We start from the raw sequence: 16,363 nt of genomic DNA, 5'->3' as shown, positions 1-16,363 counted from the left end.
CCCTCGTGGGGATTTCATGCTGGACACGTGAGGTGGTAAGGTTTGGGGGACCAGGCTCGGGGGACCAGGCTAGCAGGACTCACCTCACCTTTGCCTTTAACCTTAAAACAAAACAAGACAACAAACAAACGTGGCCCTGAAGGTCTGTGGTCAGCTCCTTAAACAGTAGGTGGTCCCTAATTGCCTGCTGTAGTGTGAGCGAATGACGCAATGGACACCTCACGTCTGTCATCCGGACCCACCTCAGGAGGGGACCAAGCTGCCTGTTCTGGAGTCCTGGGGACGTCGGGCCTTGGGAGGGGGTGGAGCGGGCGCCCTCCCCAGCTCCACCCAGAGTCCCTCTCTCGAGGCCCTTGGCCGTCGCTGGCAGAGAAGGGACAGAAGGCCCCGTGGCCTTAACCTCCTCCTTCCTCCGGGGCCTTCGTCGAGGGGCGGAGAGGGGGGCAGAGAAGATTCTGGCCCTGGGGGTGGCTGATGGGGCCCTGTCTGGGGGCACAGCCCCCTGGCCCCCAGGGGCAGCCTCTCCCGCCCGGGCGCGACCCAGCTGGCGGCCCACTCTGCAGGAGGGAGGCTTAGCCAGGCCCTCGGGGGAAACCACAATTGGCTTCTGACGTGACGCGTTGACGGGTTCCTGGCCGCTTCGCCCCCTTTGTGTCCCCGAGCTGCTGCGGGCATATAAGGGCTGTCCCTGGGCTCGGCTGGTGGAGGGACGGACAGAGGCCCGAGCCCCACCCACCCCGAGGAGCCTCAGGAGCAAGCGGGTAAGGCAGCGGGCGGTGGCCCTGTGGCCTCCTGTGGGCCCCTCTGAATGACGGGCCCAGAGGAGTCCCCCTAGGAGGGGCCTGGAGTGCCTGGTGGTGACAGGAGGGAAACCCCATCTTACAGATCTGGGACCCAGAGAGGTCCCGGCGGGTCTGGGTGGGCTGGGGACAGGACGGTCCTATGGGCAGGAGTCAAAGGTGTCATTCTTCTCTAAGTCGCGGAACCTGGCTGGCTTCTCACCATGGGGGCTCCTGTGAGAGACCCCGGTGGTTGCGGGGACACTCTGGGTGAAACGAGGTGCACAAAGCCAAGACTTCTGCCGGCCACACGGCACCCACATGGCCCCTTGGTGCCAAGGAAGGGAAGGTGCCTCCTCCTCAGGGCATGTGGCTGCCGAGTCACCCCCTGCCCCTGGCGGCACCCGTCCAGCACACAACCAGGCGTGGGGGCCTGAGGCACAGTCCTGGCCCCGGGGAACCGACAGAGACGGCAAACAAGGACGCTAACGGGTGCTGCGCGCACATGCAAACTGTGATGAATACCTTAACGTAAATACCCTGGTTGGTGCTCAGAGCCAGGCAGGTTTCTTTAGACATGTACAGGGGAAAGGCCTCTCCCAGAAGATCACGAGTATTTAGAAACTGAAAGATAAGAAATCAGCTGTGCAATGACCCAGGGAGGAGCCTTCCTTGCAAAAGGAAGAGCATGAGCAAAGGCCCTGAGGTGGGATGGCACTTGGCATACTCAAGACCCTGGAGGTCAAAGAGGCCGGAGCCTGGGTTTTCTTCCAAAGGCAGTGGGGATCCACCAAAGGGTTTCAGCAGAGGTGACAGGGGAGGATAGACGGTGTCTGATTGGGTGGGAACTAGTATGTAGCCGTGTTCCCACTTTCCAATCCATTTCCCTTTGGAGTGGAGCTGGGGAGAATGAGAAATGGGACATTTTAAGTCTCAGGGTTGCAGGTCCCTGATCAGCCGCACCTTCTAAAAGTGGCCCAGGAGCCAGGGCCCCCCTGCTGTCCTGGAGGGCCCCTCAGGGGCTGTCTCCAGGTCCTGCCAGGTCCACCGGGGCCACACTAAGGCTCTGAAGTCACGTGGACTCAGCCTGGAATTCTGGCCCCGCCACTGATGAGCTCGGTGGCCTTGGCCGAGTCCCCTCTAAGCTCTCGGCCTCAGTTCTCATCTGTGAAATGGGCCCACGAGGGGGGAAGCCGTGGGAGGCAGCTCTGAGTCCGCGGGTTTGGAGCTGCACGGAGCGGCGCGGCTGTTGGGCGCTGTGCTCCTGTGGGTGCCTCCCGCGGGTGAGGCTGCCCCGGCTGCGCTGGGAGGGACGGGCGGCCTGTCGGTTGGGGATAGGAGGAGGCCGGGGCCTGAGGAGCGTCTGAGGCCGGCTCCGCCCGGCAGGTGTGCGCCGAGGATGCTGGGCCTGTGCTCCCTGCTTCTGCTCTGGGGCCTGGCCGCGCCCAGCCACGGGCTGCTGGAGACCGTGGGCACGCTGGCCCGCATCGACAAGGACGAGCTCGGCAAAGGTGAGCCGGGCGGCCTCAGGGGTGCAGCCGAAGAGGGGCAAACGGGGACCTTCAGGGGACACCGCCGGTCCCAGCCCCCCAGGCGGTGCTTTGCACCCAGCCCTTCCCCCTCTGCCCAGAGCCAGGCCTGGGGGCCCCAGGGTGGCTTCCTCCATCGCCATCAAGCCCCCGGTGGCCATGGGCTCCTGTCCCTCATGGTGCCGCCGGGCAGCCCAGGATCCTGAGCCCCAGCCACACTGCGGGCCCCAGGTTGACCTTCTGCACAGTCCTGTGCAAGTCCCCGCTCCTCTGGGCCTCAGTTTACCCATCTGTATAATGAAGGAGGGTCATGGGATTCAGGTGCCAGGCAGAGGGTTGTCACCAGCCCTGTGGCTGGAGTAGGAGGCTCTGGTGGTTTCTGTCACTGCAGGGTGACCTCTAGGTCAATTCTGACCAAAACAATTGTTTTCCCGCAGCTCAGAGGAGGGGCGGATGCGAGGCCCTGGGCGGGGGTGGAGTTCTAGCATCTTCTATACCTGCCCTCTCTGCAGCCATTCAGAACTCGCTGGTTGGGGGACCCATTCTGCAGAACGTGCTGGGGACAGTGACGTCTGTGAACCAGGGTCTCCTGGGCTCAGGAGGGCTGCTTGGAGGAGGCGGCCTGCTGAGCTACGGAGGGATTTTTGGGGTCGTGGAGGAGCTATCTGGGTGAGTCCCTGGGGGCCCGGGGACGCCCACCTGTGTACCCTACAGGATGTCTCCTGCTTCAGGAAATCGAGGGGAAATGGTCTCTTTAATTGGACGTGAGAGTGGAGCAGGAAGGGCGGGAACATAACTCCTGTACTGCGTGCCTGGCAGGACAAGAAGGGCCACAGGCCACTATGATTGAGGTCCCACCCTGGAGTCAATTCTAGTTACCTGCTGGGTGACCCAGAGCAGATTGCTTAGCCTCTCTGGGCTAATCCAGGTAGCTGCATGGCTCCCTAAATAACCTCCTTCAAGAACCCTGTCCTGATTATCTCCTCCCTTCCCCCCGCCCACCTTCAAGGTCTCCAGGGGACGTGCCACTTTCCCTTACACCACACATTTTACTGGTTTGGGTTTTTTCTCTCCTAGTAGATCATAAACCCCAACCAGGATAAGTAGGATCTTTATCTGGATGGTTCCCTGCTGTGTCCCCATATCATAAATAGGAACTGACACGTAGCAGGCATTTCCCACATATTTTTGAAGGAGTGAATGAGACATGTCACATAATAGCTAATGTCTGGAACTTAGTGACCGCTGCCCGGGGTTTCTGTGTGTGGCACTGTGCTGAGCATCATGAGTGAATTGTCCTGCTGAATCTGGGGCAGGACAATCATCAACTGCGCTTAGCATGTGAGGAGATTGAGGTCCTCGGCACGCTCCCCGACCTGGGGCAGGAGGGGACAGTGTCAGTGTGTATCACAAGCCACGCTGCCTGGCCAAGCCCAGGGGACATCAGTCGATGGACGGTGGTAAACCTGGGAATGTCCAAGAGAGTCCCCAGAAGGCTGAAGCCCGGGCAGTGCTGGGACCTGGGTGGCCTCCCTGGCTGCACTGTCGGAAGCTACTCGTGGGGTTGTCACTGTGTCCAGCTGTTGAAATAGCGCCCGGAACAACGAGTCCTTGATACCTGCTGTCGTACTGTTGGATTAAATATGTCTCCCGCTGGAGAAGCCCCCTGCGGGGTGAGGCTGGGCCTGAACCCGACATTGTCCTCACCTTGGGGAGCCACTGACAATCCCATGAGTTCAACAGTGATGGAGCGGCCCAGAGAGACAGGAGCCACTTGAGGGTGTCTCCCTGTGGCCAAGACAAGCAAGGCAGGCTTCCTGGGGGAGGAGACCCTCTAGCCGGGAGGACCAGGTTACTGAAAGGGACTGTGGAGTGGAAAGAGTCAGGTCATTAGCTGGATAGAACCTGGAGGACAGAGCGGGTAATGACCCAAGAGAGCCTTGTCCCAGAGGTCCCTTGGGTTGTGTGTATGTGGAGCCTGGGGGGTACAGGTGGGGGCAATGCCAAGGTCAGAGGCCAAACCAGGGCTGAGGCTGTGGGGACAGGCGGGGAGAACTGCCTACGGCGAGGATGGTGGGAGAGGTACCGAGCACACACTGCACCAAGTCTGCACCCCCTTTCCCCACTTGTCTTTCCCTCACCCCTGCGAGTGCCGCCCAATTTACAGATGGGGACACTGAAGCCAGGAGGTAAAGTAACTGGCCCAAGCCTTCACAGGTGGCTCTGCAGGTTCAAGGTGAGAAGGAGACCCACCCGGGAGAGGCTCTGCCTTGCTTGGTCCAGGGTGGTCCTGGCCCTTGGTGGGGAGGGGAGCGGGGTCTGGGGTAAGCAGTGCTTCCCCCCCCTTAGGCTGAAGATTGAGGAACTCACGCTGCCCAAGGTGTCGCTGAGGCTGCTGCCAGGTTTTGGGGTGCAGCTGAGCCTGCACACCAAAGTGGGCCTGCGCGGCTCTGGGTGAGTGTGCCCTGGGGGCCTACGCCTACCGCACTGTTCGGGGGCAGCTCCCTCCTGTTCACCGACCTCCCAACCTACTGCCTCCCAAGGGACTCCCACCCTACTGTCCCGCTCCCCTCCCCAGAGACCACCGCCCACTGACCCCATGGACTCCCATCTCGCCCTCTCCAGGCCCCCTCCACTGCCCAGGCCTCAGGGGAGCTGGTGGGAGGAGTGGGACCAGGGACGTGCAGACACGGCAGGCCGCTCCAGGCCAGCCTGCACCGGGGTGGGCGTGGCCAGGGCGTGGCCTGGCGGGTGGGGCCTGGCAGCCCGGCCACGCCCCNAGGTGCACTTTTGTTTCAATGTTACAGATTCTTTTTTTAAAATATTTACTTTTAAGTTTTACATGGACACAGTATCTTTATTCTACTTTTATGTGGTGCTGAGGCTGGAACCCAGGGCCTCCTGCAGCTGGGCGTCGAGGCGAACGTGTCGTCGCGGGTGGCGCTGGGTGTGAGCCCGCGGGGGACGCCCATCCTCATCCTCAAGCGCTGCAGCACGCTCCTGGGCCACATCAGCCTGCTGTCGGGGTGAGTCGCCCTGCTGCCCTGTCCCTACCGCTCTGGGGCGTCGGGGGCCTTAGACACCTTCTGGGTCCACCCCGGGCGGCCTGGACTCACCCTGCCCCCGTCCCCCTGGGTGGGGTCAAGCCCCTGCACAGATGGACAGTCTGAGATCCCCCCAACAGGACTCCTGCTCGCTTCTGGGCGTCCTCCTCCTCCAGCCCCTGGGGATCCTGCGTCCCTCTCACAGAGCTGGCCAGGGGGTCACCCCGATCTCTGCAGCTGTTCCAAGCTCTGTCCCTGCTGTGGCACATCAGAGGCCAGGCTCTGCCTCTGAGTTGCTGTGTGACCTCAGAGTGCCCTCCTCCTGGTCGGGGCCTCAGTGTTCCCATCTGTACCACAGGGGCTGGACCAGACTATCCGGAAAACACTTTTACATTCCTCCTTAGGGGGTGGCACCAGAGGTGGGTGGGCTTCCCTGCACTCTGCGAATGCCATTCCCATGGGACAGTGGAGGCCCAGAGAGCGCAAGGACTTGCCAAGGTCACACCACTGATGAGGCAGAGATGGAGAGGAGTGGGTCTCTGCTGAGGTCCAGGCTTCCGCGGTGCTCGGCACCCACTCCCGGGGCACCCTCCCCGCCCCCTTCCTGTGTCCCCCCATTAGTGTCTACCTTCTAGCCCAAGGCCAGCACTGTCCCTGGGTTTGCTGAATGGCTCTGAACAGTGACAACACTTCGACAGCTTTGAGAGGGCTCCCAGGAATAGGGTGGCCCTGGTGCTCCTGTCCCCAGACGGACCTGAATGAGGAGACCCAGGAGGGGCTGAGCTTCTTGGACTCCAGAGGCTCCGTCCTGCTTCTCTGGGCCATCGGGGCTTGGGGAGGGAGGCGGGAAGGGGAGCCCAGCACCGTGTGGGTGCCCTGTGGTTGTGGCTCTGTGGGGCTGCGGCCCTGCACCCCAGGGTGCCTTTCCAGACCCACATGTTCCTTGTCTGCAATGTCGGGGAGACAGGGGGACAGGGGGACACTGTCCCCGCGCCGCCACTGTAGCCTCACTGTCTCCCCGCCCAGGCTGCTGCCTGCGCCACTCTTTGAGGTCGCGGAGCAGACGCTGTTCAAGGTGCTGCCGGGAATGGTGAGTGCCCTGGGCCTGGCCCTTCCCTGGTTGTGGGTAGGGCCTCTCGGGCAGGATCAGGTGGCACTTCCTCTCTCCCCACCGGCAAGCCACCGGGCGCCCATGGACCGCCTGCTGGTCTGGGGACGTGTGGGCAGAGTCTCCCCAGACCTCCAGGTGGCGAGGGACCCTGCCCCCAAATCTGCCTCTTTCCCCCCACCCTGTCTTTGCCACGTGTTATTATTGACTTGGTTTTTCTTTAAAAGACCTTTAGATTAAAATGGGGTCCCTTGTTCTAAGCAGAGCCTGTGCTTGGCGATCACCTCTAGAAGGCCACCCAGGAATATTCTTCCACATTGTGATTCATCTGCCCCAGGGGGCAACGTGTGTGGGGGGGTGACCTGTGACTGTGGGAAGCCTGGCTTCCCTCGGGGGGCAGCTGCAGCTGGGTGTGGCCCAAGGCTATTTACAGAGGGTGGGGGAGCGACAAACCAGGGTCCCATAGAGAGAGTCAGGCCTCCCCCACTCAGCAGGCTGGGCTCCCCGTGGGTCCTCCAACAGGGAGACATGGCAGGTGGCAGGGAGACGGGGACCTGGGGCTGGCAACTCTGCCTGAGGCTTGAAGAAGCGCTGCAGGAGAAGGCCATGCTCAGTGCGGGGTCCCCACCAGGTCCCCTCCGAGGGGACTTAACAAGGGCGTGTGGCTGCATCTACACTGCGACCCTAATGGGGGCCTCCGGCCAGAAGCTGAGCTCTGTGTCGCAGAGAGGCTGTCGGAGTCCGTTGGCAGCACCCTGGCTGCCTGGGACTCGCTCCGCAGGGCACCCGGTGGTGCAGGGCTGTCCCCACCCGGCCAGTCCCCACCCGCCAGCCCCTGTGCTCCCCTCATTCCCCTGACCAGCCTGACTTGGAGGCCCCGGGCTGGGGCATCCCACTCTGCAGACAGCCCGGGCCTTTCTTCTCTAACCCAGCTGTAGGCCCAAGTGACTGGACGGGGACGGCCACCATCTTTGCCTCCTCAGGCACAGCCCCCGCTGGCCGCGGAAATGTGTCCCCTGTTTTCCCAGCAACCTCGGGGGTTCCTAATGGGGCTGTGTGACAGGGGGAATGGGCCTGGGCCCCTCTGGGCCCCTCCCTGCCGCACCTGTGTGTCCCCACCTGTCCCCACATTCTGCCTTCCCTTGGTGCCAGAACCATAGAGCAGGTCACTTAGAGGAAAAGCGCTGGCTCCTGCACCCGGGGCTCTGGCTCATGGCTCCTGTCCCCTGCCTCCGCAGCTGTGCCCCGTGGTGGACAGTGTGCTGGGCGTCGTGAATGAGCTCCTGGGGGCTGCGCTGGGTAGGTTGGGGTCCCTGTCCCTCCCTCTTGTCACCCCAGGGCAGCAGGCCCCGAGGGCGGCCGGAGGTGCAGGGCCCTGGACCTTCCCTTTCCCGTCAGACTGAGGAGGCTGCCCTGGGGGCTGGGGGACCCCGGTGCAGGCCTAGGGCCAGGGGTGGCGCTTGATGTCCTCAGCCATCTCCACGTGTCGGTGCTGCAGAGCGACATCTGCTGAGCCCCTGTGGTCAGACACAGGAGGGGACAGACAAGAAGACTGAGGCCCAGAGAGCTCGAGGAGGGCGACCAAGGCCCCAGTGCCCCCAGCTCCCAGTCCCCTGCGCGGGTGCCTTTGGGGCTCACTAAGGGGCTTTGGAGAATGTCAGAATGTGGCCAGGAGGAGGAGGGGACGGGCAGGCAACTCCACCTGCGGTGCTATGTGAAGGGCAGGGTGACCACGTCAGGGGATGAGCTCCTGACTCTGCCACTTCGCTGTGTGGCCTCGGGCTGGTGACTTCAGGGGCCCCAGTCTCCTCCTCTGTGAGATGTGATGACAGTGGCACCCAAGCGAGGGATCGGGGCAGCGCTAGGCCAGCAGCAGGCGCTGGGCAGGTGCAGGGCCCGCTATCACTGGGGACGGGCTCCCAGGGCATATCTGTCTGTCCTGTCCCCAACAGGCCTGGTGCCCCTGGGGGCTCTGGGGTCCGTGGAGTTCTCGCTGGCCACGTTGCCGCTCATCTCCAACCAGTACATAGAGCTGGACATCAACGTGAGTGCCAGGGCAGAGGTCCCCCCTGTGCCCAGGGTGTGGCGGGGTGGGGACGCTGGGTCAAGGCCAGGGGGTGGGCAGCCAAAGACCCTCCTGGGCCGTTTCATGTCCCTGCAGCCCATCGTGAAGAGCGTAGCTGGTGATGTCATTGACTTCCCCAAGCCCCACGTCCCAGTCAAGGTGCCCCCCAAAGATGACCACACGTCGCAGGTGACAGTGCCGCTGTACCTCTTCAACACTGTGTTCGGACTCCTGCAGGCCAACGGTGCCCTCAACATAGACCTCACCCCTGAGCTGGTGAGTGTCCTCCCGGGGAGCCGTGGCAAGGCCGAGCTGACCGGCCACGTCATCACCAAGCAGCCAGCCACCCGTCGTAACACGGGAGAGCTGACAAGTTGATAGTGCGTGCGCCCGGCTCTGTACTTGGGGAGGACATTTGCCACTTCACTGTGCGGCAAGTGAAGCCTCAGTGAGGCCTCTGAACCCCTCTCCACTCAGTACTCCAGGGGTCACTTCGATTGGTCCAAACAGGTCTAGGCAAGGAGGCCCCTTCTGACCTTGGAGTCCTTCTTGAGTCTAAGCTCATTTTATACTCAAGTGTGAGTGGCTGACATTTCCACTCCTCTCTCAAGGGCAGACTGGAGTTGGAAAGATTGGGTTATGCCAGCGGGAGGTCGCTTGTGCTTTTGTTCCGAATCCTGGGGATTCTCTGCTTGCCCTCTGGCTCCTCATCACCCTGTGGGTCAGACAGCCCAGGCCACAGGCCCGCGCAGAGCCATTTCTCGGCCCCAGCCTTCCCGGGAGGCAGTGGGCTCTGAGCTCCTTGGGCTCCCCAGCAGCAGCTCAGGCCCAGGGGAGGAGGTTGGCCCCTCGGTTTCTGCAGGTGGGGTCCCGAGAGCAGAGGTGGCCTCGGGGAGGTTGGGCCGGGCCCCGAGTTGGGAAGCAGGTGTCTTTCAGCTGGGGATGGGCACGGTCATGCCGGGCAGAGACGCCGGGGTCAGCGTGTGCGGCGGAGCACCCTGTGCGTGTGGGTGCGGGCACCTGAGTTCTGTGGCACGAGAGAGGCCCTCGGAGGCCCCTGGTGCTTCTGCCCTCGCAGGTGTGCGGGGTGAGTGCCTGGGACCCTCCCGCGCAGCGTGTCTGTGACTGTCCCGTGTGAACCGCTCTGTTCTGAGAAGGGGGCTTGTGCAGCTCGCAGGGTCTTCGCCACCAGGGGCCCGGGATGCGGGGCCATCGTGAACTGGCCACCTGCCGCTCAGCTGCCCCAGGGGCGGCTCCAGGCCCAGGGTGACCATCTTCTCCACCTTTTTAGGCAGAAATGCAGATTTATATAGAACCCCCTGGTTTGTAAACGTGGGAGGAAGTTCGTATTGGGATAAAAGGCAAAGGTGTCCGAGGCCGGGTCCCCGGCCTTCAGATCCCGCGATCCGCAGGGCAGTCCGAGCCTCTGACGCCGGCCTGCCCCGCTCAGTTTCACCCTGGACAAGAGCCTTAGGTCAGGAGGCGTCGTCCAGGGAGGTGTGTGAAGGCGGGAGAAGCCCCGACCTGGGCCTGGCATGCGGTGGGTGCTCAGGAATCGCGGGCTCACAGAATCACCCCAAGTGTTTGTCACGATGTGTGCCAGGGAGGCGATGGGGAGGGAGGGACACAACTGCTCCATGTGCCCCGGGGCTCCTCGGCCCGTTTCTGTGTTCACCCCAACTCTCTCTCCCATTTGGTCTCCGGCCCAGGTTCCCAACAACGTCCCACTGTCAACCACAGACCTGGCAGCTTTGGCCCCTGAGGTGAGTGGCCCTCTCAGGGGCTTTGATCGCTGTAGCTCCTTCCCCCACTGAGGCTGAGTGGCCTCCAGAATCGTTCTCAACACAACCTTCCAGCAGCTGTGGGGAATGCTGAATCCAAATTCATACTACAGTGTGAAAGACTGACACCACGTCCCTTCCTGATAGCAGGTTTTGCTTAGAGAGGGAAGGACCAGGTTTTCCGGCCCGAAGGAGCCAACCGGGCATTTTTCTACGACTATTGCTCCTCTACCAGGCAGAGATCAGGAGATTCTTTCCTCCAAGTGCCTTACTTCATCTTGATCTTTGTCTCCTCCTTCCCCAGTGAGAAGATGCGGGGCACTGGTTGGAGAGGGGAGAAAAGGGAGAAGAGGCAGGGAGGCAGGGAGGCAGGAGGCAGGGAGGCAGGGAGGCGGGAGGCAGAGAAGCAGGAGGCAGGGAGGCAGGGAGGCAGGCCTAACACATGGTCCCAGGGCCCGGCCTCAGCTTTCCCATTCATTCAGCTGAGGCTGGAGCAGCCGCTTTACAACTGTGAGGATCTGAATTCGGACTAAAGTAGAAATGACTACTACATGGTCCTTATGGAAAAGCAGATTCTGACAGAGGCCAGAGAGCTCGGGCATTCACCAAGAGGATGCAGGTGGCAGCCATGTTTGGGGGTGCAGAGGATCCACTCTGTGAGCTCTTGAAGGTGGTGATTGAAAGCAGCCTTGGGGCTTAAGGTTGGGGCTGCAACTTCTCAGAGTCCCTTGGCTAAAGGGCATGGGAGGAGTCTTAGGGAAGGAGTGGACTGGGGTTAGACATTCAGAAGAACTTTCTGAGGGCTGGAGTTGTAAGATGATGGAGAGGGCCTTGGGATAGGCAGGGGCAGCTAGGGTGGGGATCTGTGGGTGCAGCCAGCTGGACAGTGTCCCCCTCAGGAGCAGGGAGGCTGGGCTCCTCTCTGGAGCCTGAGCCCTTGGAGTCTTGCAGCTCTGAGTGGCGCTCTGTGGCTTCAGGTTCTGTGGACCATGAGGGTGGACCTGGAGATTCCTGGCCTGGTTGATTCTGCCCCTCGGAAAGCCTGGGCTCGAGCCACGGAGCCCCAGATTCCAACCTGGGAGTGTCCTCCTGTGATTCCACAATTCCTGTCACTTCTACGAGGCGTGACTAAGGACTCGGATGTCCTGATTGCATGATTCATTTAGCTGGTCCACGAATGTCAACTGAGCCCCCTAGTACCAGGCCCTGTGCCCCGTGCTGGTTCAAGCCCCACCTGCCCTTGAGGACACAAAAGGGAACAACAGTGAAAATCGGGCAAGCCCTGGGGTCTGGGGGCTGCAGACAGACTGCAAGCAGTACAGGAGGGTGAGGGATTGGTTACAGCCCGTCAGAGTGTGGGCTGGTGCTTTTTACAAAGGCCTCACTGAGGTGGCATTTAAGCAGAGGACAAAAGAGGGGAGGGAGGAAACCATGCAGTCACCTGGGGAAGACATTTCCAGGAGAGGCAGCAGCAGGTTCAAAGGCCCTGAGGCAGGAGCAGAGTGGCAGGTTGGAGGAACTGCCCATGGCCAGTGAGCCTGGAGGCGGGAGGAGGCTGCCAGCAGCGGAGGGTGAGGCGAGATGAGCAGGAGGCAGGGGGTGCACCAGGCGAGCTCTGTGTGCCTTGGAAGGGTTTTGCCCCTTCCTGAGTGAAGGAGCCGGCCTTGGTGGCTCTACAGGTCTGTCTCCACCTGAGTGTCAGCCTCATGGAGGCCAAGATAAGGCCCGCGAGGGTCAGGACCTCAGCACAGTCCTGGGGCCCAGGGGCTGCTCGAGGAGTGTTTGTTGACTGACTGATCGGTTCTAGTCGGGGCCTCTCGGCGGCCCTCACGCCCCCGCTCTGCTCCTGTCCCTCCGCAGGCCCTGGGGAAGCTGCCCCCAGGCCAGCACCTCCTGCTCTTTCTGCGGGTGAAGGACGTCCCCATCATCACGCTCCAGAACAAGAAGGCCGCCGTCTCCATCCCAGCTAGCATCCGCGTGCTGTTTGCGGTCCCTGGAGGGAGCCCCGAATTCCTCTTCGAGCTGAATGGGGTCAGTGGCTCAGGCAGGAGGGGACCTGGCCCTGGGTCCTGCATGGCCCTGGGGGCCTTTCCCTGATTTCAGATGGAGGCCCCATGCAGGGCAGCCCTGTCACCGTCATCAGCTGGCTGGACGCCTGTGGCTCTGGTTGCACCTCTGACCGGCCCCAGGCCTGTCCCCTCTGGTTTCTGGGGACCTAGGGGTAGCTGCACCTCTGTGGCCTCCCTGCTCAGCTCTCTCGTGGACGCCCCCGTTTCCAGTGTGCCTCCTCCAGCCCTCTCCCTGGTCCCCAGTCACAGGCTGAGACGGGCCCCCTGCTGCCCCCTGACCCAACTCCCGAGGCCCAGCTCTGAGCCTGGCGTCCTGCCCACTGCCTCGGCCACCTGGCCTGCGGGACCGCTGCTGACCTGGGGCAGGGTCCGCCCTCCCCTCCCTCCCCTCCCTCTGTTCACGCCTCGTCCCTGGTGGGGGCGCCTTCCCCCACCTGCAGGCTGGAGGGGGGTCCCTCCAGTCCCCGCAGCCCCGATCCTGGCTCCGGTTCCAGCACCCAGTAGGGCTTCGGTGGGTTCGTGGGGGGAAGAGGTGGCAGAGCCCCGGGCCGCCAGGTGGACCTGCCCGGTTCTGTGCGCTTCCCCACGCAGGTGCTGACCCTCAAAGCCCAGCTGGCTCCTTCGGCCACCAAGCTGCACATCTCCCTGTCCCTGGAACGGTAACGTGGGGCCCTGGGGACTGGGCCTTTCTCCTGTGTCTGGGAACAAGAGTTAGGGGCACCCGAGAACAGGGCCGCCTGCTGTTTGTGGCGCATGGGAGGGTCAGCGCAGGAGGGGACGGTGTGGCCACTCTGCAGGGGAGGAGCTGGGGGCAGAGAGGGCCCTGGGGGCCGCCTCCCCTGCCCCTTCTCTGCCCTGGGGGCCGCGGCTGCCTTCAGGACACAGAGCCCAGAGCCCTGCTGTGTCAGTCCCAGAGGCTGGCCTTGGGGACAGTGGTCCCAGAGTGTTGTCCAAAGCTTCGCCTCTCCTTTGACCAGTTCTTTCTCTAACCTCCCGTCTCTGTGGTGACCCGGCATCATGACAGTCATGACAGCTAAGGTGACAGTGTCCGTGAGGGTCCTTCCTTACACGTGCACAGCACTTTATAGTTAGCAGAGCCCTCTGCGGCCCCGGCTCACGTCGCAGGTGGCCCTGGGAGCAGGTTGCGGCCTCGGCCTCCCCTCCCAGGCCGTCAGGAGGTGGGGACGTGGGTCTAGGCCCTGGCCACCTGCACGAGGGCCAGCTGTGATCCTTCAATAGTTCGCTGCCTTTAGTGAGCACCTGCTGTATATGGGGCCTCCTGTGTCCAGTGCTCAGTCTGGGGAGGGCCACTCGCTGACCCAGGGTCTGGCTCCAAGGCCGTGGGGTCAGAGGGGGTGGTTGTGATGTCCCAGAAGAGACGTCATGTCCCTTCCAGTCCATTTTGCAGATTGGAAAACTGAGGCCCTGGGCAAGGCTGGCTAGTGGCCGTGCTGGCCCCCGAGCCCCGTTTCCGACCCCAGAGAGCGGCCTGGGCAGGCGGGGGGTCGGGGCAGAGCGCCTCCGCAGGCCCAGCCTCCCTCTTTCTCCGCCAGGCTCAGCCTCAAGCTGGCCTCGTCCATCACCAACACCTTCGACGTAAGTTCCTGGGAGCGGGAGAAGCTTGGGGAGGTCAGGGCCTCGGACAGGGCATGGGAAGGAGTTGGGGACGTGTCACGAGCCTGTCTGAGCGGCCTCAGCTGGCCTCTCCTCCAACAGGCCACAGTGGGCAAGTGGGAGGGCGTGTGTGGCCCGTCTGTGGGGGTCACCGTGTCCATCTCAGGAAAGGGAATCTCGAGGTCCTGGGTCCTCAGAGTTGCTGACCTCTAGGGCCCGACGGTCGGAAGGAACGAGGTCCCCAACTCAGGACATTCTCACACTCCGGGCTCCACTGGGCCCCGGGTTCCTGCTTCTCACAGAGTTCTGAGGCTCTGGAATCTCGAGACGGTCCCAAGTTCTAGAACATTCCCAGGCCCCTGAACTGACAGGAGCCTCAGATCAGACCCCACGGTTTCACAGGAGCCAGGACGCTTCCCTCTTCTCGGGCACTCCATGTCCCCACGTGCCACTCCAGGCCCTGCAGACCCTCCCAGGAGGACACCTGGATCATGGGTGGAGGGTGAAGCCAGCCTCACTCCCAGAGGCCCCTTCAGGGTCCGTGGTGGACTGTCCACACCCTGGGCCCTGCGAGCACCAGGAGCTGCGTCCGCAGGCCTCGGGGAGGCTCAGTGGGGCCTCGGGACGTCCCTCCCTGGGCAAGGGTGCTGCTCCCCGCGGCCCAGCACTGCCATGCTCTGTTGCAGGTCTCCCGCTTGGAGAAATGGCTCAGCGATGTGCTCCAGGCCACCTACGTGCAGAAGCTCAACGGTACGGTCCCCTCTGCTCTCTTCCTGGTCACAGAATGTCTGACCTGTTGCCTTGCCCATGGCTCTGATGGGGACACGGAAGCCAGAGAGGGGTCGGTCCCCACTCGTAAGATGCAGGAACCAGGGCGCCACCCTCTCCACTCACACCCCACTGACTCGCACCTGCACCACACCAGGCCAGGCCCCAAGAACTGAGCTGAGCTGGGTCCGGCCAGAAGCACCCACCATCCCAGTGGGAAGTAACCGTGAAACACGCGATTCCAAATAGGTGACCCAGGGCCGGCAAGGGATTGATGGAGGCGGTGGGGGGCTTGGCTGAGGGGAGCCACTGACACAATACAGAAAAGGGACTTTCTTGTTGGGGTGTAGGAAGTTGAATGGAGTTTGCCCATAGGAAGAGAATGAGCTGGTCCAAGGAAAGTTCTAGAATAAGGTCAGCAGGATCCAAGCCTCCCTGGCTCTGAGACTGCCCTCCCCACAGCTTCTTTTTTCCAACACTTCCTCCTTCACAGTGGACTTGGCGGTTGGAATTCCCTTGCCCAAGATTCTCAATGTCAATTTTGCCAATTCGGTTCTGCAGATCATTGAGGTGAGCTTCCCAAGCAGAGGGGCCTTAAGCTGGTGTCAGGACAGCCCTGTTTGACACTCCTGGGGCAATGCTCCACCTCGTCCTCTGGGTTCGGTCCTTCCATCATTTTCTAAATGTCTCAGAGAATTACAAGTTGCTTAGCTCAGGAATGGAGACTATGTGGCACGCGGGTACCGCTTCTTACCAGCTTGCCCTGGCAGACATCACCAATCGATCAGAATCCGCCCTGGGTAGACAAATTCTGTTGGATTCTAGTTTGTCTCCCCAGGAAAATGGAAGCTCAGATTTCCTCACGGAGTCACCGTTCTGCTGGTCCACGGGTAGCGAGGACCTGTGCTGTTCCTCCCTTATCGTGTGCTAGTGACAGACACGACTAATAGATTGTGCCACTTTTTCTGGCTGAAGATTAGCACAGCCTCACAATCCTGATCAAACCAGCAAAACTCTGATTCTTGGAACTGCTCTGGGAGGTGGGCAGAGCAGGGGTCCCCCTTTTCCAGATGAGGCAGAGGGAAATCAAATTTCTGGCCCAAGGTCACCCAGTCTTGTGGCAGAAATGGCACTTGAACTTAAGTCTCTTAAATCAGCAACCTGTCCCACATTGGGGGGTCCCTTATCCACCATTTCTGCATTTGTCCATGCAGTCATTCAAGCAGTGACTGCCATCAGTGCTGGCCAGGGTGGAGGTAGGTATAACCAGTGGCCCAGGCAGAGGGGCAAGGCAGGGACGTGGGTACAAGGTCCAGAGGGCCTCATTGAGCACTCTTGCTCCTGGCAGAATGCTGTTGTACTGACGGTGGCGTCCTGAGACTGAAGTGGCCTCCACCCGCCTCATGACCTCCAGAGCCCTGTCCACCTGCCCTCTCTCCTCAGCTTCCCTCTGGTCTCTCGTCTGTGTTGGTGACAGTATAAGTGTCCCTATCCACCCAGGTCCACTCAGCTTGGCCTCGGCCTGGGCTGGGACTGCTTCAGAGAGTCCCCAGGCCTCAGTGCGAGTCCCAAGCCTTCAATAAACTGCCCCTCCATCTCAGTGCCT

At 61.9% G+C, this 16,363-nt stretch overlaps 1 protein-coding gene across 1 annotated transcript; it reads left to right on the top strand.

The window, feature by feature from the left end:
- Positions 1-2,178: 2,178 nt before the first annotated feature.
- Bpifb3 (BPI fold containing family B member 3) lies at positions 2,179-16,135 on the top strand. The gene is given in 15 exon segments (XM_048811905.1): positions 2,179-2,290; positions 2,821-2,977; positions 4,658-4,766; positions 5,192-5,334; positions 6,379-6,442; positions 7,699-7,759; positions 8,413-8,504; positions 8,622-8,801; positions 10,235-10,288; positions 12,167-12,337; positions 12,967-13,034; positions 13,929-13,971; positions 14,676-14,739; positions 15,251-15,327; positions 16,106-16,135. Coding segments are annotated over 15 exon segments (1,425 nt in total).
- The last annotated feature ends 228 nt before the right edge of the window (positions 16,136-16,363 follow it).

This window comes from Marmota marmota, unplaced genomic scaffold (assembly GCF_001458135.2).
Source record: "Marmota marmota marmota unplaced genomic scaffold, marMar, whole genome shotgun sequence".
NCBI lineage: Eukaryota > Metazoa > Chordata > Mammalia > Rodentia > Sciuridae > Marmota > Marmota marmota.
The sequence above is the reverse complement of the archived record's forward strand: the minus strand, read 5'-3'. Positions and strand labels throughout refer to the sequence as shown.